This window comes from Tilletiaria anomala, assembly GCF_000711695.1.
Source record: "Tilletiaria anomala UBC 951 chromosome Unknown K437scaffold_2, whole genome shotgun sequence".
NCBI lineage: Eukaryota > Fungi > Basidiomycota > Exobasidiomycetes > Georgefischeriales > Tilletiariaceae > Tilletiaria > Tilletiaria anomala.
Genome location: NW_013547020.1, coordinates 131,113 through 149,481, shown reverse-complemented (window position 1 = coordinate 149,481; position 18,369 = coordinate 131,113). Strand labels below are relative to the sequence as shown.

At 58.0% G+C, this 18,369-nt stretch overlaps 5 protein-coding genes across 5 annotated transcripts; 2 read left to right on the top strand and 3 right to left on the bottom strand.

The window, feature by feature from the left end:
* Positions 1–1,113: 1,113 nt before the first annotated feature.
* On the top strand, positions 1,114–2,103 carry K437DRAFT_253070 (uncharacterized protein). Its single transcript, XM_013390759.1, has 2 exons — positions 1,114–1,473; positions 1,554–2,103. The coding sequence occupies exons 1-2, from the start codon at positions 1,197–1,199 to the stop codon at positions 2,042–2,044; spliced, it is 768 nt and encodes a 255-aa protein (XP_013246213.1). The 5' UTR covers positions 1,114–1,196; the 3' UTR covers positions 2,045–2,103.
* Positions 2,064–3,838, bottom strand: K437DRAFT_253069 (P-loop containing nucleoside triphosphate hydrolase protein). Its single transcript, XM_013390758.1, has 7 exons — positions 3,567–3,838; positions 3,417–3,481; positions 3,124–3,340; positions 2,970–3,058; positions 2,727–2,886; positions 2,417–2,628; positions 2,064–2,345 (listed from the first exon to the last, which is right to left on the bottom strand). The coding sequence occupies exons 1-7, from the start codon at positions 3,704–3,706 to the stop codon at positions 2,110–2,112; spliced, it is 1,119 nt and encodes a 372-aa protein (XP_013246212.1). The 5' UTR covers positions 3,707–3,838; the 3' UTR covers positions 2,064–2,109.
* A 481-nt stretch (positions 3,839–4,319) lies between these two features.
* Positions 4,320–5,974, bottom strand: K437DRAFT_218937 (kinase-like protein; the record flags this gene model as incomplete). Its single annotated transcript, XM_013390757.1, has 5 exons — positions 4,320–4,478; positions 4,568–4,733; positions 4,816–5,054; positions 5,162–5,256; positions 5,359–5,974. 5 exons carry the CDS (start codon positions 5,972–5,974, stop codon positions 4,320–4,322), a joined length of 1,275 nt encoding a protein of 424 aa, XP_013246211.1.
* Positions 5,975–8,432: 2,458 nt separating this feature from the next.
* K437DRAFT_292307 (uncharacterized protein) lies at positions 8,433–11,102 on the top strand. The gene is made up of 2 exons (XM_013390756.1): positions 8,433–10,816; positions 10,909–11,102. The coding sequence occupies exons 1-2, from the start codon at positions 8,568–8,570 to the stop codon at positions 10,961–10,963; spliced, it is 2,304 nt and encodes a 767-aa protein (XP_013246210.1). The 5' UTR covers positions 8,433–8,567; the 3' UTR covers positions 10,964–11,102.
* On the bottom strand, positions 11,055–18,182 carry K437DRAFT_253065 (uncharacterized protein). The gene is made up of 4 exons (XM_013390755.1): positions 18,046–18,182; positions 15,409–17,755; positions 11,957–15,319; positions 11,055–11,892 (listed from the first exon to the last, which is right to left on the bottom strand). Exons 1-4 carry the CDS (start codon positions 18,104–18,106, stop codon positions 11,196–11,198), a joined length of 6,468 nt encoding a protein of 2,155 aa, XP_013246209.1. The 5' UTR covers positions 18,107–18,182; the 3' UTR covers positions 11,055–11,195.
* Positions 18,183–18,369: the final 187 nt, after the last annotated feature.

Genomic DNA, 18,369 nt, shown 5'->3' with positions numbered 1-18,369 from the left:
CAAAAACCCCTCGCAATGAATTGCAGAGATACACCTTAGTGTCAGCTTTTACGAGATCCTCTTTAGTGACTTCTGCTTCTTCCACGACCCCGGACGCGAGCAGCTCTGCCCTCATCACGCCTGGTAGAGGTCCCGATGGCGTGACTCGAGGCGTGGTGAAACATCCCGAAAATCCGCGCTCGAGAAGTACATTAGCGATACCGCTTTCCGTTATGAGCTCCCGGTCATCGATTCGCGTCCACATGATCACGTCAAAGCATGGATTTTTGAGAGAGGCGAAACTCGCAGCTCCTAGCGTAGCGCCGACTCGAGCTTGCGCCGAGCTATATATCGAACGTTCGGAAGTCTTGTGCACAAATGGGAAAGAGTCAAGCGTGTCGTCTGACGTGCTTCGAGGTTGAGTGGCTTGAGAGTCCATTCGGACGCATAGATCCGGCTGGTTCTCTGGATTGATTACGGCATAGGTGATAGCCGGGGTAGATTTGGTTGGTAAAAGCTCCAAGCGTAGGCGATAGAACCGCCCGTCATCTGCAGGTAGCCCATTTTGCAAATAGTTGAGCAACCAGACCGAGAAAGCGTTTTCGCCCTCAGTTGAAACTCCTTGATCAAGATGATTCCATGCTTCAGGATGGATCTCCTGCAGGGAAGCTGCCGCGCGAAAAAGGCGATGGAGGTGTCGCGCCAGTAGAGGAACCCTTTTCTGAAGCTGACCAAAGCCAGGGTCAGTTCGAGCTTCTGTCTGTTGCCTCATGTCGCGAAGCCTTGCGACGAGTCTCTCTGGCAACGGAAGGTCAAGAAACGGCTGCTGTCCGGTAGCGCCTACCTCGGCGGGAATCACCCGCATAGTGGTGAAGATGGCTGGAAGGCCGTGGACGCTCATCTTGTGCACGCACGACCCCGAGGTCTAGCGCCAGCGATAATCTGCCAGGTGAATGCGTGTGAAAGAGTAGAATGGATGAACCTCTCCATTGAAGTGGCATTAGGGAGGAAGTGAGGATGGAGAATTGTGTACGGCGGAACGCTCCAGTTGGCGAGTCTGTACCGCACTCTTCTCGCATCTCTCGCAGATTCTTTTCGGCCTCACCCATGGCCATACTCGAAAGCATTTCCAATCTTTCATATGAAGACAGTTGGACCGCCCAACTCGTCAGCGTACCTTGCAAGCTAAGTGTACCATCTAGAAAGACTAAACTAGCATGTCTTTCCGGCGGATCATCAGCCGTACGGGCTCCGCTCTGTGCGCCTGCACGACGGCTGCCTGCTCAGCAGCCGGACCATCCTCTTCCTCGTTCCTTTCGCGGGCGGGGGGTCTCGCAGCGTCACCCTTCCCTATCGCATCTAGCTCCTCTATTCTCCCTACATTCAGCTTTGGTGGTGCCATACAAGTGCGAAATTCGACCAAGAGGGGAGGTGGTAGCACCAAGAACAACAGGAATAGTGCGGGCAAGCGTCTTGGTGTCAAACGATATGGAGGTGAGTCATTGCTTTGAGCAATGCGGCTGCTGTTCCCCTCCTTTGCGAGCTTCAGTGCTGAATACAAGCGCTCGGCTCAGGCCAATTTGTCAATGCGGGTGAGATCATCATCCGGCAAAGAGGCACTGAGTGGCACGCGGGCGAGAACGTGATGATGGGCCGCGACCACACCCTGTTCGCCACCCAACCAGGCTGGGTACGCTTCTACGGCGGTGCGACGCCAGGCTCAGCCGCACTTTTCCGGCAAGCAAAGAAGGCCATTCGGCCAGGGCCTCTCGCACTTACTTCGCTACGCAACACATCGCCTATCCTACCCCGAGTGCTTCCCTCCAAGGGACATCCGTCGAGCAACACCAAGCGGCGATACGTCGGCGTCGCATTGAAGCCTGATGCAACTTTACCGGCCCCACGTGGGGCGCCGACGCAGAGGAGGTTCGCAAAGGTGGACATCAGGAGAATTAAGAAAGAAGAGCAGGAATGGAGGGCGAACGTGCACGATCTCATGCAGCTGCAAGGATCGCTGGCAACTGAAGATGCGACGTGTACCCCCGCGCTCCAAGCAGGCATGTGATTGAACTGACAATATTGTCATATTGTATAGTACAGCGCGATGCAGTCACACTTGCACCTTCTTTCTCACTTTCCCTCTGCCTTCTTTGAAATCTCTACTGCAAGCTTGACGGCTCCCAGCAGAGCGGTGAGCTGCATCTTCTCGGACCCTCCTGTGCTAAGTCTGTGTTCCGTGGATGCCAGGTGATCGAGTAGATAGACGCGCGCGGCCGGCGGCAATTTGACGGTCATGAGCAAGTCGTAGATGCTAGTGATCATATCAGTGAGGGCAAGCCCTTTGGACGCTTTCATGGTCGTAATTTCTGACCGAGGGACACATGCAGCATGTTCGTCAGTCTAACATCCAGGCTCGTCACAGACGCGAAGAACGTACTGGTATAGGAAGTCGTGAATTCGTCCGTCATCATTGAATTGACCATCTCCTCGATATCTGCAGGCTGCGGAGCCCCAGTACAGTTGTAGACTGCTGCTTCGTCGATTGTGTCATACGCCGCATGGCATGCCTGCAGGACGTTCAGGGCTCGCCGCATGTCTCCACGCGAAAGCTTTATGAGGGCGTCCTTTCCATCGGCTGTCAACTTGCAGCTGCAAAGGGAGCGAACAAATGACAACAGCCGGCCATATATCTCAGTCAGTTGATCACTGGTAAAGGTATTCTTGAAGGGCCGATTTGCTGTGCTCACCCTTCACTTTGAATCACATGATCCAGGCGCCCCTCTACCTGATCCAGCTCCAGGGGGTTGAAGCGGAAACGCGTGCATCGAGACTGGATAGCAGGGATAATCTTATTGACGTAGTTGCAGATGATGCAGAAACGGACATTCTTGGTGTACTGCTCAATAACTTTGAGGGGGCGATTACGAGGTATGAATCAGTCTCGTGTGCTCATATCATGGACCACAGCATATAGCCAGCCTGCAACGCACCTCGCCTCAGCGCCCCTTGTGCCGCTTGTGTCATCGCATCAGCTTCGTCCAACACGATGAGCTTGAAGCCGCCAGTACTTGTAGAAGCGCTGAATCAAATACAAACAGTTCAGAGGGTCGGTCGCGCGCGGCGACAAGCGCGGCTTTCACTCACGCAGCAAAGACATTGCGCGTGCTCGCAAACGACTTGATCTGCTCTCTGACTACATCAATGCCTCTGTCATCAGACGCATTCAGTTCAAGGACATTGTTCTTGTAGTTGCTGCCGTAGATTCGACGTGCCATTGCCAGGATGGTCGATGTCTTTCCCGTGCCAGGCGGTCCGTAGAAGAGCAAATGCGGCAGCCTGTTCTTCTCAATGAAGCGTTCGACTGCAAGGGGATGAGAGCATACCTACGTCAATTCAGGCCGATAGATTCGAAGAGATAGAATGTATGATGAGCTCACGTGTAGATGTGATATCCTTGTGGGAGACCAGGTCGTTCATCGTCACAGGCCGGTATTTCTCAACCCTGTGTCAGACGCGTGTGTTAGCCCCGCATGGTGACCCCGATGAAAGTACCTTGGGAAAGCTCAGCGGCGACATGCAGCGCTCACCATGGCAGCAAATCATCCTCCTCGGCATATGCGACAACATCTGTGGCCTTGCCTTTGCCCTTGCCCTTGAGCACTGATGGCAATGGCGGCACGTCGTTCGCCTCCTGCATCGTCACATCCTCGTCGATTGAAGTTGTCATCTTGGCGGCCGTCAAACAAAATCGGGCTTGAGCTCTTGAAGCTCAGGTCTCCTGTAGCACAGCTCGTTCCTAAAGTATAGAGGCAAAGGAAGTGTCATAAGAAACCATACCGCAGTTATCTGCCAGAAGTGCCAGGTGCCAGCAGAGACGAGAGACGTGCTTTTGGAGGGGGAGTTCATGAGAAAATGCAGCGTGTCTCGCTCACACCGCGTCGCGATGAGAGTCGCGACAACGCGTTTCATTATGTTCGTCTCAACGCCAGCCGTATCACACCTCAAAGATCAATCCACTTTTGTAATGTACGCTTTCAATTTTCAAGCCTCATCTCACTGCACACAAGGACGCCCGCAATAATCTGTTGGCACCATGCGCCATTCACCTCCCAGAAGCAAGGAAGCGGTCCGACACGCGGGGAAGTCGACCATAGCGCGGCATGTGTTCTCGCACAACCCAGCGGGTGACAGATGTGGATATTTCCGTCGCCTGTATTCTACACAATGTGATGTTCTGGGCAAATCTCTGCAAATACTGGTGCAAGTGAATGAGCGTAATAGGTGCAAATGAAAGCGTCACAGGCAGGAATGTGATGCGTGCAGCGTGGCCTCCTGCCCGTTCATGCGGGAAAGTCGTTCGCATGAAGGCTAAAGTAAGGATGCGAGAGCGCCTCTTCGACTGTGATGCGTTTGTCCGGATCGAATTCGAGCAACCTCCGGAGCAAGTGCAAAAAGCGCGTATTATGCTTGTTGTATGCGCTCGAATAAGAGATCGTGTCCTGCAAGAATACCATGCAAAACACATATTCACACACACACACACAAGTCAGTCCCGGAGCTTTAAGAAACGAGGGCGCGATGAACGCACCGAAAGCTTCCGCATGCCTCGCACGTATTTCTTGCTGGTCTTGCTGGTCTTGGCGTTCGGGTAATCGAGGTGCCCATCTTTGAACAAGTCCGCCTTGTACGTTTCAGCTTTGCGTCGGAAATCGTCTGGCATCATGCCCAGCACTGCTTCCATCATTGCGAGATGCCTGAGGAGAAGTGCACAAGGGTTAGTACAGAGCCGCTTCGTCAAGCCAGCCTCAAGGGCGGACTGGTGCGCCTGTGACTCACTCCAAGTTGTCATGTGTCTGAAAGAGCGCATCGCCTGTGTGGAATTCCACAAGGATGCATCCAATCGACCAAACGTCACAAGGGAATGACCAGCCCATGCCGAGGATGATCTCCGGCGCGCGATAGTGTCGGGTCGAGACGACGGCCGAGTGGTACTCGTTGTCAAAAGTAGCACTTCCAAAGTCGATCAGGCGGATTTCAGTGTTCTTCAGGATGCGCCATTTCTTCGAGTTGGGATACTGGGAGCAGACGTAATCGAAGCACAACCGCAGTCAGTGTGCTGTTCAGGTAAAGTCTGTATGGCATGCTTGCTAGCATGAACCACCAAACAGACCAATGGACTCACCCTCGAACTGTACGGCTTGCTGACGTAGTCGCTATCGACGAGCAAGATGTTCTCCGGCTTCAGATCAGTGTGGACAAGATTGAGCGAGTGGAGGACTGGTGAGGTAAAAGGGAGTGTTTCAAAGTCAGCATTCATGCGCCGCTACCGCAATCACACATGTCAAATTGAAGACGGATCGCCTAAATTCGCCAACTCACAAGCTACGCTCTTGAGCAACTGCTTCGCAAAGCTCCAGATATGCGTCGACGGGAAGGGGTGGAACTCGTTCTCCTTCAAAAAGTCGAACACGCTCTTGCCGAGCAACTCGGAGACGATGCAGACGTGATTGCGGTAGCTGAACGTGCTGAGGAGGTGGATACACTGATTCTCGTTGTTGGGGTCGTTCTGGCGTAGTGTGCGCAACACGCGAATTTCGATCTGGCTCGCATCGCGGTACTTCTGGATCGCACGGATGACCTTGATGGCGACGCGCCGCCGCTCGCTGCGGTCGTAGCACTCGACTACCTTACCGAACGTGCCCTGCCCCAGCTGCGAAAGGATCTTGTAGCGAGCAGTGACACTGTCCCCTGGCCGCACGATGAAGTGACCCTCCGCATCGTCGACGGGCAGGCCGTGCGGCGGCGGGCTGGGCGCAGCGGGCGAAGCGATCGATGCAACTGACCCGCGCTTGCTGCCGAGAGCCACATCGTCCAAGCCAGGCGAAAGTCGCTGGCGATATCGTAACGCAGAGACACCGCCACTGCTGCTGCTGCCGGCAATAGCATTCGACGGCCCAGCTCCTGGCCACAGCTCTCCCGCCCCGCCCGTCGTCATGAGGTGCCGCGACGCAACACCTAACGGTGCAGCTCCGTAGCCGTGCTGGTACTGCTGCAGATGCACGTGCTGATACGGATGCTGCTGCTGCAGCACACGCTGCTTCTGTTCCAGGATCTGCGAGTAGTACGCCGACGAGGACGACGCATTGCGCATGCGCTCCTCTTCATATTGCTGCTGCTGTGTCAGGCCGCTGTCGTGGCATGGGCCGGCTACGCGTGGCGGGAGTGCCCCCAATGGAGGTAGCTGCGATCTCAGACCTTCGCTGCCGCTGCCACTAGTGCTGGTGCTGCTGCCGGCATGATCGGTCGCGGATACCTTGAGAGCCTTCTGCCGCCGCTCCACCGCGTCTTCCATTGCACGTTTCCGTCGCGTCGTCGTACTCGTCGCGCCATCCGGTACGCCAGCGCCGTTGCTGTAGCCGTTGCTATTCAGCCCGAACGCGTGCATTTCATCCATCATCGCCGCCCCCACTGCCGAACGTAGCGTCCCGGATGACGCAGCAGCGGCCCGTGATGCCGCTGTTCCTGGAGCAGGGCGTGCGCCGCCTCGTGCAGGCGCAGCGGCGGACCCAGAAGCATCCGTACCATCGGCTGGCGGTGGACTATGTGCTGCTCGCTTCTTTCCCCGTGCGGATGGCTGCTGCAGCTTTGCAGGCGACGCCGAGACGGATGTCGATACGTCGATGGTGAGACTTCGCGCTTTTGCTGTTGTCGATGCTGCCTGAGCGGCGCTCGCGTTGCCTCGCGCCGTCTGCCGCGTCACCCGCCCACTCGATGTGACTCCCAAAGCAGGAGCAAGAGCGGTAGTATCCGGTGCTTTTCCCTTCCCCATCCCCTTTGCTTTCCCTTTCCCCTTCTCCGCCGCGCCACGCCATGTGCGCTCATAAGTAGCATCTTCCGGTCCGAGCGGCCGATTTGGTGGCGGTATGAGGATGTCGTCTTCTTCGTTGTACGGATTCCGCGCGTGGCCGCTCATGTCGTATCCTTTGCTTTCACCACTACCACCACCGCTGGTGAGCCCGACATACGCGCGCGAATGCTCAACATTCCCTCCCGCGCCGCCTTCTTCGTCGCTGCTGTCGCCAAGCACGATGACTTCCTGCACTTTTCCTTTGATGACCTCGTTGACAGAGCGAGAGCCGGCTCCAGCTCCAGCATTGTAGATGTGGTTCTGGCTTCCGCTGCCGCGTGAAGTGGCGGCGGAGGAAGAAACGCGTGATGCATCGTCTCCAGCACCTCCACCTCCACCTTCACCTCCACTAGTGCGACAAGCGCCTTTGGCACGGCCGAATACCCCCCCTGCCGATGCGGGCATCCCCGTCCCTGAGCCCGAGCCTGCATCTCGCCCTGATATCGCCGCCATTGTGGTCGTCGTAACTGTCCGAGTGGACGTGCGGCCGCCATGATAAGAGACCGGCATGATATCGTGCCCTACTTCCGCATCCCCCCCTTTTCTTCCTGCACCTGTTGCTGTTCGTGCACCACTCAACGTACCATCCGATGCGGCTCCTCCTGGTGCTGCTCGCAAGGAAAGCTTGCGCGTCGCCATCGCGCTCGCTGACTGCGGTTGAGGCTGGGGCTGCGCTGGCTGCGCGCTGGCTGCGCTGCTGACGCTGCTATAGGAGCCGAAGCGCTCCACGGATGCTGTGGCAGATGTGGACGCGTTATACCTTCGGCGTGACTGAGGCTGGTGGTGGTGATGATAATGGAAGGGCGAATTGTGATGGAGATGATGCCGTGAGTTTGACGCGGTGGTATGCACTGGAGATTGCGCGATGGTTGCCGGTGGCATCGCAGCCTCGGTGCCGAACGATACCTTGCTCGGAAGCCGTCTGCCCTCCTTTCGCCACGTCGACCTCGCCCTGCTCTATCGCCGCACTGTGGCTTCCTTGGTGTATTGGATTCGAACCCGCCGAGATGAGTGTGTAGCAGATAGCTCGGTTGCCTGGGCGGATGACGCGCGGATCGTGAAACCATGAAAAACGCGCCACGACAGACCACCAGCAGAGGGGATGTTGCAGCGCAACGCAGCGCTCGCGTGTCGACAGCTGGGGCTCCAGTCTTCTTCCGGCGAACTGTGTTGCTACGCGCCGCCCTGACGGCCGTTATCCGCTAGGATGGAGAAGGATGAGGAGGACGAGCGTGCGCGACGGCGAGAGAGACAGGGGCGGAGCCTCATGCCGGGCGGGCTTGTCCCTGGATGAATGGATGGATGGATGTATCATCGCCTCGTTGAACGCTCTCCAGCGTGCTCACCCCATGCGGCCACTTGTGGCGTCCTCCCAGCATCTCCCCAGTCTCACCGCTTGCCAGTGACCATCGAGTGGTATTTACCTAGCTTAGGGTTAGCTGCATAGGCCACATGTTGTTCGAGCCACACTTGTAAATCCACTCATGCACGCTCAAGGACTGAGAAACCGGTTTGCTCGTCCACATTCCTTCTGCTTCGGGCACTCACCCGCCTTGGAAAGATAGCACGAGCTCCAGACGGATGGAGGCTGTGGACCGTGGATCAGGTTCCCTTGGGACGTAAAGTAGGAGTTGTGGCCCCGCTGGTAACAGTGGTCCAACCCAGAGAGTAGACAGCCAAGATGCGACAACGAGCCACGCAGGCCCGCGCGCTCTTCCGCATATCTGGAGTCGCGAGCGCAAGTGCGAGCACCAGTGCAAACATCGCATCATCATCCTCAGCGGCATCGGTAGCCGCTGGAATACACACGCAGACTGCGAGGAGACGTAATGCGCATCTGCTGCAGCACCAAAAGCAACAGCAGCATGCCTTATCGCCAGATGTGGCTGCAACCTCTTCGGCTGGCCTTGCCGCGAATGTGCCAGCTTCTATGCGTGGGACCGCGTCGATATCGCGTGCAAGGGCCGGCCTGGCACTCCAGCAGCGCAAAACCCATCAGCAGCAGCAGGTACAGAACAAGGAGCGGAAGGAGCAAGAAGGCACAGCCAAGGAAGGAACTTCGGCGGAGCAACCGCACAGCCACGATGTTGTTCAGCACGTGGCCCCTGCTCCCTCTTCGTCTGATTCACAAGGTGTTGCCAGGAAGACGCAAGGTCGCACACTCTCACGATCACCCAGTAGTAAGCGAGCCCGAGGCTCCCACTCCCCTTCTCACTTCTTCGACGCAAATCCCGCTGTCGGGGGTCTACGAATCCAGCTGCTGAGTCCACCTTCAGCGAGTATCAACTCAACAGCACGGCGTCCCACCGTCTCGCCTTCGGCAAAGACGGCTGCTCTCTTCGGCGTCAAGCCAGTCCGCGCCCCACCGGCCTCGCTCGGTTCGGTGGCATGGGATAGTTTCTTTGCGCAAGACCGGCCCCTGCTCACGCACGGCCTTCTTCAGCCTGCGTCTGTTTTGACAGGCCCAGAAGCACCAGGCATGGAAAATGCGCTGATGTACTCTGGCGGAACTGCCAATACCAGTGTCGCTAGGCAGCTTGAGGAAATTTTGGAGGCTACGCAGCAAAACGATGCAAACCCTGCTACCAACAACATCGATCAGCTTCCCTCCGCGGATGATGAAGTGCAACTCTCCGTGCCTGGCGGAGCCATGTTCGTCCTCAAACCTAGATCTGGAGCCTTTCTTCGCCACCCAGATGGACAAAGCCAGTCAGCGAGCGAGGAGATGATCATTGGTGCAAATGAGCTGCAGGAGATACAGGAGCAAATCCAACAACTGCTCCCCTCCGCTGGCTCCTCGTCACCGCTGGCCGTAGGCGACGAAGCTAGCATGGATGGTTCGCCGCATGCGATCGCGGTTGTGCAAGTCGATGTTGATGTTGAGTCTTTCGGTGCCAAAGCTGATGCAGAAGGCGAGCAAGGTCCAGCGCGGGCCGAGACGAGCGCGGCAATTGCGCAGGCTATCGAGGAGATCATGCAGGATGTCCGCAAGTACATTGGACAGGACTCCGTAGCAGGTGCCAATGCCGGTCCGAGGTGGAAGCACAGGATCGAAGATGTCAGCACGGAGCGCTTCAACGAGCTTATCGACCGCCTGTCGGCCGTGCGTCTCTCCCCCGTGGCCGCACCCCTAGATGTCGTCGCTGCCGAGTACCGCCGCCTGACCAGCGAGGCGGCGCTTGTGCACGAGAAGCAAGAAGCCGTCGCTGCCGCTCTCGAGCGCGGCGAGGATCCGGCACTCGCACAGAAACTCGGCGCAGAAGCAGAGCTGCTCGTACTCGGAGAGCGTGCTGTTGGTACGAGCAGTGCGCAAAAGACAGCGGGCAACGGACAAGGACAAGAGATGGGCGGTCGCAGCAAGAGGATGTTCTACCTCGGCGCTGCGCTCGGCGGCCCCGGTAGTGGCTTTGGTAGCATCGGCAGGCCGGATAGCCGTTGGGCGCGGGGAACGGCGAGCTGGCTTGTCCTCAAAGGCAGGCCGTTCGAGGTGCCTCCTGCGCCAGCGGCGCCAGTTTCATCGGAGCTCCTGTCGCCTGTCAAGCAAGAGGATGTCGCCAGTGGCGAGGAAGAGAGCAAGCCTTCAATCGAATTGACGGCCTCGGACCTGCAGTACGTCTCGGACGTCATCAGCTCGCGCACCCGGAGATCGCAACAGCAGCACCATTTTGACCCGAACGATGCAAACCTTGTCCTCTCGCGCGCCATGGTGCAGAACAGCTTGCCCGCTGCGCTACAGTGGGACAGCGTCACGCGCAAGATGGATGCTGTTGTGGAAGGCAGCAACAGCAGGGAGGCTGGCCCAGCGGCAAGGCCAGATGAGAAAGGTGTGATCGATGTCTCGCTGCTCAATGCTTCCTTGGACGAGGGATCGCGCCATGTGGACTTGGACAGCGTGAAGCGGAAGCGCAGGAAGAAGATGAGGAAGCACAAGTGAGTTCCAGGCGGAGTTCTTGGCTCCCGTTGTGGAACTTAACTCTGAGCAACAGCTGATAAACCACGCTGCTTGCCCGCCCCTCACACAGGTACAAGAAGTTGCGCAAAGAGCAGCGCTCTCAGCGACAGAGGCTTAAGAAGTAAGCAGCTCCAGTCGTCGACCATTGGCTCGTCTGCATCTTTTGTCTTGCGTGTGCACTAGCAGTCGCAATCCACCCTGCGTGAATATTCAAATCAGCACCATCTACATATTGCAAAAACATGAGCGACTGGTACATTGATGCTTGACTTGCTTGTTGCGTGTGCGATTAATCGATGCAGCAAAAGACAATTCCGTTGATGAGATGCATGATCATAAAATAGGCTGCTGTCGTCGTCAGCCCCTCCATGCTGTCATGCCAGCATACTCATTCTCCTCCGCATCGGGCATGCTTTGCAGACTCTCCAGCAGCGCCTTCTGACTGATCGTGCCCTTCCCTTCCACTTTCGCCGTCTCGCCGCCAGCAACCGCATTGTCGCCATTGACATTGAATAGATCTAGCACTTGATCCGTGTCCATCGCCTCAAGGCTGTCAGCGTTCTGTTGGCTGACCACCGTGTTCGCCAGGTTCATCTTGAAGCGCTGCAACCCCATGATCTTCGCCTCGAGCGTGTTCTTCGTGATGAGACGATAGACGCTGACCACCTTCTTCTGGCCAAGACGGTGCGCGCGATCCATCGCTTGTAGATCCTTCATCGGGTTCCAGTCGTGTTCGACAAAGATTACTGTGTCAGCACTTGTGAGCGTCAAGCCGAGACCGCCGACTTGCGTCGTAAGCAGCAACACGTCGATGCTCGGGTCCGAATTGAAGGTTTGCACAACGTCGAAGCGCTTCTCAGCGCTGACACTGCCATCCAGGCGCATGTATGTGACTGATGGCATGTGCTTCTTAAACAGGTCATGCTCGATAATATCAATCATCTGCTTCATCTGGCAGAAGACCAGCACTCTGTGCTGCGACACCGTAGTCTCGATGGCGCCCTCCCCTTCAGAGAGGGGTGTTTGCCCGATACCACAGTCATTCAGTAATTGCCTGGAGAGAGAAAGAACGAAGTCAATTAACGGCACCATCCAAGCTCGTATCAGCCAAAACTGACCTCAAAGCTTGCAGTTTGGGTGCGTGCGCAATGGACTGTAGCTGCTCGCCCGACTTTGCCAGCTTTTGCTTGATTGCAAGGTGCTTGGGGTTGTTGTCGTCCATGACGAGCTTGGGGTGATTGACGAGCTTGCGCAGATACTGAAGGGTCTGGAAGACATGCTGCTTGCCGTCCTCGCCGCCAGAACTCATATCCTCAAGCGATCCGCTTTGTGCTTTGGTGAAGTCGTCGTACAGCTGGCGTTGCACGTCGCCGAGCTCGCACTCGATGTCCTGGATAATCTTTGGAGGCAGATCGTCCAAGACGTCGTCCTTGAGTCTGCGCAGAACGAAAGGCAAGACCTGCTTGTGTAACGCCTCGAGGGCCAAAGCAGCGGCTTCGCGTTCCTTGGCAGTAGCTTTGCCATCGCGCGTTGCTAGAATCGGCTTGCTGAATCGCTCGTGGAAGGCCTTCTCAGTACCGAGGAACCCTGGCATGAGGAAGTCGAAAAGAGACCAGAGCTCTAGAACGCTGTTCTGGATCGGAGTGCCCGAAAGAAGGAGCCGATGATTCGCTTTGAGCGTCTTGACTGCCTTGGTCGTCTTTGTTTTTGCGTTCTTGATGATGTGACCTTCGTCAAGAATACAGTAATTCCAGGCGATCGGGGAAAGGGATGCGATGTCGTTGCGCACAACGTCGTACGACATGACAATTACATCATGCTTTGGGATATCATTGAGGAGCAGCGCGCGCTCAGCTGGGAGACCTCCAAAGAGCAGTGGCCGGAGATTAGTTGCATATTTGCGAATCTCGAACACCCAATGGCCCGTGAGCGTAGGCGGACAAATGACAAGAGACGGAAGCGGTTTGGAATCAGGAGAACCAGTCGCCTTATATCTCTGATCGCGTTCATAGTGCTTGCTCGCGAGGATTGCGATGGACTGCAGTGTCTTGCCAAGACCCATATCGTCGCACAACACTCCGTGAAGCTGATACTTAGAGAGGAATGCCATCCAGTTGACACCGTCTTGCTGATACTTTCTGAGCTCGACGTTGAGCGACACGGGGATCTCATAGTGCTGAACCTTGTTATTACCCAAGAGTTGCTCTAGGAACAGTCGCTGCTCCTGTCTTTTGTCGAGCAACTCTGTTGGGAAGCCGACCGGGTCAGGGAGTCCAGCCTCGAGAGGAACCATTTTGACGAGGATGCCAAATGTGCTAGCTGCAAGCAAGCGTACATCGTCGCTCGGGTCACCCATGCGTCCCAGCAGTGGAACAATGAGGAAGATGAGGTAGGGCAAGACGTCAAGATCAAGGGCTCCGACCGTGAGCGCGATGGCCTCTGCAGCTCCTTGGCGGTTGCGCAACAACGTTGCGTCATTGAGCAATGGAATGATGTGGTGAACGATATGCAGCATAGTCGAAGACGTGATCTGCTGAGCCGAAGCAGCGATCGTTTGAGCTGCGGCAGATCGGATTACTGCGAATTTGCTCTGCAGGGCCAGCGTGAGCTTCGGCAGAAGTTCAATGACAGCTGTATGCAGCTCAATGGCCACATGCGGCAGAACGGTTTGCAGGACGTTGAGGCCGTCAAGCAATGCTTGCGCGCTGCCACTCGCGAGAACATTATCCAACTCATCAGGCTGCTTGCTTGCGGTGACTGCATCAAGGGCAGATGCGATGCTATCCCACAGACCGGCGACACTCGTGAAGAGGGACGCGCCGAATCGCTTAGCGATGGCTGCCAGTGCGACCTGCGCGCCGCGACGGATGAGTCTGCCTTCTGCCTCCTCTGGCGTACCCTCTGATTCGTCCTTCTTGACGCCAATGCTAGCATCCTTGATCGACAGGATGCCCTCGAAGATGTGGCTCGATGCCTCAAAGACCGGCGTGATGCTCGTGTCCTGGCATACGAATGCGCAGAGGTTCTTAACGACCTTGCCAGAAGGGTTGGATTTGGCGCCCGATCGGCAACAGACCTCGATGAGGTGCGCAACGGCCATCGCCGAGCGTTCCTGCAGGTCGCGGCTTTCCTCAAACTTGACACTGTTCATGATGCTCCGGATGATGGGGTTGAGCTTATCTGGAAGGGACCCGAGGGCGATGACGGCGGAGGCGACTGAAGCAAACATTTGTGTATCCTGCTTCGACTTGGCCGTCTCGTAGAACCCGATAGAAGCGACGACGACGCGGTGCTTCTGCTGCAACAGCGGCAGAGCCGTTTTCTGCGTCCGTTTCGAGATCTTGGGCAGCAGCGCCTGGTAGGTCTCACCGGCGATGGTCTTGGCACTTGCGAGGCTGAATGCGCTTGCATCGTGCCCAGTCGGATCGACGGTGGACGACAGCACCGGTACCGCGTCGCGCGCCAGCTTGCCGTCGCGGACGAACATGTTGCAGAGCGCCTGGCATTCAGTCTGCGTGCGCAACAACAGCGTTGTCATCTCAGCGTACGTGATCGGCGCGGGCGACTCGAGAATGCCGATCATTTTTGCGCTCAGCTTCTGCGCTGATGGCGATGTGGCAATGACCGACTCGCTGCGACGCCAGCAGGCCTCGGCCCATTCCTGCAGAACCGCTGCGGCGAGGCAGCGCTGCAAGGCAGAGCTGGAGGACAGGTAGGCGTCGAGTTGCGACTCAAAGTCTGCACCGACGCGCTCGGCGGGCCAGAGCGCAAGTACCTCGCCGAGCGCCATGGCTGCGCTGAGACGGCCGCGGATGATGCTGTCCATGCCGACGAGCGTCAAGTCCTGTGCGAGCATGCTTTTGTCGACGTCGTGTGCTCCGTTCGCTGCGGCGCCCGTCGGCCGGTAGAACAGGCTCGGGTCGAAGCGGTGCCCCAGGGGCGTCATAAGGATCGCGTAGAAGCGCGTGACGTGCGGGCCGAGCGTCGACGCAAGCCACGCTGGGTCGCTCGCAAAGGCCGAGAGGAGCGTGGCCCATGCGTTGGCGCTGTGCTGGCGGATGTCTGGCTTCTCCTCGACGACCATGTTCTGGAAGAGCAAGCGGAAGATGCGATCGTCCGCCCAGCTCGGGACAGCGTCGCGCATGCCGAGGAACGTGACGATCGCGCGCACTGCCGCGGCGCGCACGCTTGAGATCGTGTGGCGGAAGAACGGGTACACGAGCGGGATGAGCTGCGGAAGGGGACGTGAGGCAGAGGAGCGCATCAGCGTGATGACCACGCTGTTCTGCATAAGCGTCGACAAAAGGTCCATGATGCTCGAGAGACTGCTGGATAGGTCGTCGCGGGCATGCTCAAGGCACTCCCAGAGCTGGTGGATGACGCGAGGAAGCATGTCGTGTAGGTGTGTGACGATCTCATTTGCGGCGGGAATTAGCATTGAAGCCGCCACGCCGCGGATGTCGTCGTCTTCGTCGCGTAAGCTGTAGATGGGCAGGAAAGTAGTCGAAAACAAAGGCTCATTAGCAGCTCCAAAGGGGCGGCAATAGGGCAAGGGAGGTTAAAAACTCACGCCAGCGTAGCCATGTTCACGATCTCTCTCAACGTCCCCACCTCACCATCCTGCTTTTGCACCCCCGCCGCCTCATCCCGGAGCGCCAGCTCGTACTTGAGGCCGAGCAGCCCCGCATGCCGCACTTCCCAGCTGTACCCCTTGACTCCACGTCCAATCGCGAACTTGTCCAGCGCATCGCTGGCGCCAGCGGCTGCACGGGGTGACGCATCGAGGTAGTCCTGCAGGATCATGGCGATGAGGCATGCGTGCGTTTCGCGCTGCACGACGTTGGGCATGACGCGGAAGAGCGCCGCGAGCGTCTGGGACGCAGTTTCGCGCACGGGCGCGACGACGTGGTCGAAGATAAAGTCGCCGAGCCGGTCGAGCGATAGGACAGACAGCAAGCGGATCGCCATGTCCTCGCACCAGCGCCCGTGCAGCGCGACGTTCCTGCTTGCTTCGCTTGCGCTTTGGGACCCAGTACCACCACCCTCCCCGTTTGCGAATTTCTCCGCGCCGCCGCCCCCACTACCGACGCACATGCCAGCACACGCGCCTTGTGTCCGGATGACTTCGCGGAGCCCTAGTGCGGCGCCATGCCGGATCTCCCACTGCGCGTTGAACAGGTCGGCCGCGAGGACCTGTGCGACGAGCTGGAATGGCCACTCGCCCGCGGGCGCCAGTAACGCCGAGCCGTCTTTCGCGCTGGACACTGGCGTTGCTACTTCTGGCGATGGAGTGGGCTGCTCGACGCTTGGCGTTTGCAAAGAAGACGAGGGTCTGGCAGTGGGAGCAGCTATGGCGCAAAGGTGATCGCGTGCTTCACCGTTGGTCGCCTTAGATGCTGCCGCTGCATCGCTATGCCGTGCGTCGAGCCCGACAGCGCTGGGGGTGGGAGACTTGATGCGTAGCCTATCCGCATTGGCCACACTTCCGTTGCTGAATGCGGTACCGGCAGCAGCAGCAGCGGGGCTCTCGACAACGCGCGTTTTTTCAGAGTACTCGGACGCGCGACGGCCAAGCGGCGTCGTCGCGCCTGCGCTCCGTGACGGCGTCGCTGTGCTTGCGCCACTGCTATCGCCACCAGCAACGGATCCCTTGCCTTCCATCTTTCGCTTACGCTTGAGCTGGTTGCGCTCCCGCGCCGACAGCTTCGACAAGTCCACCTCCGCGGGTGCGGGTGGCTCCTGTTCCGCAACCGCAGCTGCAGCCATTGTGGGGAGCGCAGATCCTGAATGACCGGATGACGCAGAAATGCTCAAGGACGGCGAAGCGAGTGTCGGCGAAGCGACAAGCCAAGACTGCTTGCCTCCCGTTGGTGCCGCCGCAGCTGCACTACCAAATGAAGACGCGGCGGACGCGGATGCGAGCCCAACGCATGGCTGAGGCAACGAGGACAAGGGCGCCTTGCTGGACCTGTCGATCCTCAGTCCCGGGCCTTCGCGATCAAGAGCAGCAGAAGGAGAGTCTTCCTTGCTATCGCTCTGCGCCTGCTGTTGCTCTTGCTGCGCCTCACCCGCTCGCAGCTCGGCCTCTACGTCTAGGCCGAGGTCATTTCCGTCGTCTCCGACGCCGGTGGGGCCGCCCATGTCGAGCCCGAGGCTCTTGAGGTTGCGCTTGGCGGCCGCGAGGCGCTCGGCGACCGAGCCGCCGGTGAGGATGTACTCTTTGCCGGCAGACGAAAGCAGCTTAGGGCCCGTGGCAAGGAGATTCGCAAGGGAGAAGGTGCGGAAGGACAATGTGTCTGGAGGCAGAGGGTCTTCTTCTCTTTGTTCGGCAGAGTGGATCGAGCCGTTTGCCATGGATGCGTCACCATCTCCATCTGCCTCTTCCTTCTTGACTGTCTGCACCTTCCCCTGATGTGCACCACCACCATCTTCCACAAGGCTGGAGCCGGAACGAACATCCCAAACGCCGCTGGCGCGGCAGATGACCTCGATGGCCGAGGCAGCGGCGACGCGCGTGTCCCAGCTCTTGGACCGTAAGTGCGGGAGGACCTTGGCGAGGAGGTAGACGCTCTCGTGCCAGTCGCCATCAAGGCCGTGGTACGCGGTTGCACTCGCGGCAGAGAGGTCTTCGAGCTTGATGTTTGAGCCTGATGCATGCTGTGCTTCCTGTCGCTCTACGTCGCCAGCTTGCGATGCTTGCTTTTCTGATTTGACTGTGCCCCCGCCAGCATTGTTCAACGCGCTGCTGACACCTGCATCACCCGCCGTCGCATCCGTACCCGCGCTAGTGCCAGCGCCAAGGCCAGTGCCGCCGCCTCTGACGCTTAACGCCGCGATCTGGCCCAGTTGCTGGGCGGCGGTCTGCTTCACGGCCAGCGTCGAGCCAGTCTCAAGGAGCGATACAAGGCGATCGAGTCCTGTTGGGTACGGGGAATATGGAGCAAATGAGAGAAGAGGGGGCAGAAAGCAAGTGTTCGGCGGTCAGGTATGTCACAGACACATATCGGACAAACAAAGAGATAGGCGGCCAGCCGGTGTTCAAAAGTAGCATGGCATAGAATTCGTCGCGGCCGACGGGAGTGCAGGTCGCGATGCAACCAGCTGAGCATGCCTCTGGTTTGCGTCGACTGGACGATATCGCCAACCGACCGCGAGGCGAAGATATCGGTATCATATGATAATGATGCAGGAAAGGGTTAAGACTCACTGGTGGTAGCAACGGCGACGATTTGACTGCTGCTGGTGGCAGCATGGAGGGAGCTGCTCATATTGGGTGGAGGCTAATTAGGGTTAGCGCCCCTCGCCCGCTGACGGGGAAACACGACAAAAAGCGAAGGCTGCGTGCGCGCGGTCGAAGGGGCGGGCGGCAGCGAGGGCAGCGAGGGGCGCGCTCCCTTTTTATCCCCTGCGCGCAGCGCAGCACTTTCTTTCTTTTTCGCGAGGTGCAGACGTGGCACTCGTCCACCTTCTGTCGCCCCATCTCTCTGACAACACGCTCTCTTTTCTTTCTTTTTCTAGCTTGTCTTTTTGG

Coding starts and splice junctions, on each gene's coding strand:
- K437DRAFT_253070 (XM_013390759.1), top strand. CDS start 1,197: ATGTCTTTCCGGCGGATCATCAGCCGTACGGGCTCCGCTCTGTGCGCC. Junction 1,474..1,553: donor TGGTGTCAAACGATATGGAG/GTGAGTCATTGC, acceptor CGCTCGGCTCAG/GCCAATTTGTCAATGCGGGT.
- K437DRAFT_253069 (XM_013390758.1), bottom strand. CDS start 3,706: ATGACAACTTCAATCGACGAGGATGTGACGATGCAGGAGGCGAACGAC. Junction 3,059..3,123: donor ACGCGCAATGTCTTTGCTGC/GTGAGTGAAAGC, acceptor TATTTGATTCAG/CGCTTCTACAAGTACTGGCG. Junction 2,629..2,726: donor CATGTGATTCAAAGTGAAGG/GTGAGCACAGCA, acceptor CTCCCTTTGCAG/CTGCAAGTTGACAGCCGATG.
- K437DRAFT_253065 (XM_013390755.1), bottom strand. CDS start 18,106: ATGAGCAGCTCCCTCCATGCTGCCACCAGCAGCAGTCAAATCGTCGCC. Junction 15,320..15,408: donor GTGAACATGGCTACGCTGGC/GTGAGTTTTTAA, acceptor GCCCATCTACAG/CTTACGCGACGAAGACGACG. Junction 11,893..11,956: donor CCCAAACTGCAAGCTTTGAG/GTCAGTTTTGGC, acceptor TTCTCTCTCCAG/GCAATTACTGAATGACTGTG.
- K437DRAFT_292307 (XM_013390756.1), top strand. CDS start 8,568: ATGCGACAACGAGCCACGCAGGCCCGCGCGCTCTTCCGCATATCTGGA. Junction 10,817..10,908: donor AAGAAGATGAGGAAGCACAA/GTGAGTTCCAGG, acceptor CCCCTCACACAG/GTACAAGAAGTTGCGCAAAG.